Source organism: Eimeria necatrix, genomic scaffold, assembly GCF_000499385.1.
Source record: "Eimeria necatrix Houghton genomic scaffold, Enh_scaff2782, whole genome shotgun sequence".
Classification (NCBI taxonomy): domain Eukaryota; phylum Apicomplexa; class Conoidasida; order Eucoccidiorida; family Eimeriidae; genus Eimeria; species Eimeria necatrix.
The window spans coordinates 1-1,254 of record NW_013653335.1 but is presented as its reverse complement, the minus strand read 5'-3'; the positions used below and the strand labels follow the sequence as shown (position 1 = coordinate 1,254).

Below are 1,254 nucleotides of genomic sequence, written 5' to 3'. Positions count from 1 at the left end.
CAATTCTTATTCAGCATCGTTCAATCGCTGTTTAGATGTTGAACGATGCTGCGTATCTACCTGTGTTTCGATGCGTGAAAGCATTTCTTATGAGTTCGGGACATTACTAAAATAATCCGGGCAGAATTTTCGAACAAGCTCTAGAAACAGAAGGAATCTTTCCACTAAGTGAGAACCAGGAGGGATAGGACCCTCCACAACGGCAAAACGGTACGGCCTCCTTCCCAGCCGAACGCCACAATGCCAACCTTTGCGGGAACAAGCGAGAAACCCGTGGAGTATCACCTTGAACCGCCCACCAAGGGGGTGGCCCGACCGGCACCTAGGGTCTGGGAACGCGGCGCTGGAGGACAAAACTCACCAGATATGAATCAGACTTGTGCGGAACCGGGTGTTACCGTTTCCATGCGGGAACTTGTCGCAATGGCACGGGAAATAGCGCGGGCAACCCAGAGGTCCATAGGATACGAGGACGGCACGAACATGAAGAATTTTCTCGACCTTGCAGAGTTAGATTTCCTTGAACGGGGGTTGGAAGAACAGCAATGGGGGGAAGAGCTCAAAAGATACCTGAAGGGAGACGCCTTAGGTTACTGGTTGTATTTGCGTCGTACAAGAGAACCCATGACTGATTGGGAGTATCTTAAACAGTGCTTATGCGAGCACTTCGGTTGCATAACTAAGGAACGGATGATAGCTCTGATGGCGGAGAATGTATGGAGGGGCGACCACCGCGCATACTCTGCACGCTTTGCAACAATCGTGGCACAAGGGGTGTCAGTGGCTAGAGAACATTTGGTGGGATTCTACTTGGCCAACCTACCGGACGAAATAGCACAACGATTAACTGAAGAGGGAACAAGGAAGTTTACGGACTGGCAAGAAGCCGCCGCAGCCCTGGCTGCTATGAGGGCACCGTGGAAAGATTTCTGTGAAGACCGTCTCCGATACCGGCGGGAGATGGAGGATGCCCAGCGTAGTCGGGCTTACAGCAGGCGAGATTCAGGATGGAATGATATCCCAGACTTGCGTTGCTATGCGTGCAGCGGAAAGGGACATGCGAGCAGGGACTGTCCGCTCCGTAACGGAGCGACGCGACGAACTGGGGAAACGTGCTCCCGGTGCGGGGGCCGGGATCACTACGCTAGAGACTGTCCTACGTCGGCTCGACCCAGTGCGGAGCCCGCTAGGCCGCCCAGACAACAGCCCCGGCGGCCCAACGTTGAGCAGTCGAGGCATTTAAACGAACGAGCC

At 54.1% G+C, this 1,254-nt stretch overlaps 1 protein-coding gene across 1 annotated transcript; it reads left to right on the top strand.

Annotated features, from left to right (window-relative positions):
• Nucleotides 1-240: 240 nt before the first annotated feature.
• ENH_00037740 (hypothetical protein) lies at nt 241-1,121 on the top strand (the record flags this gene model as incomplete). The annotated part of the gene is made up of 1 exon (XM_013580547.1): nt 241-1,121. A coding segment is annotated over one exon (881 nt), but the record flags the coding sequence as incomplete, so codon positions are not given.
• Between the last annotated feature and the right edge of the window lie 133 nt (nt 1,122-1,254).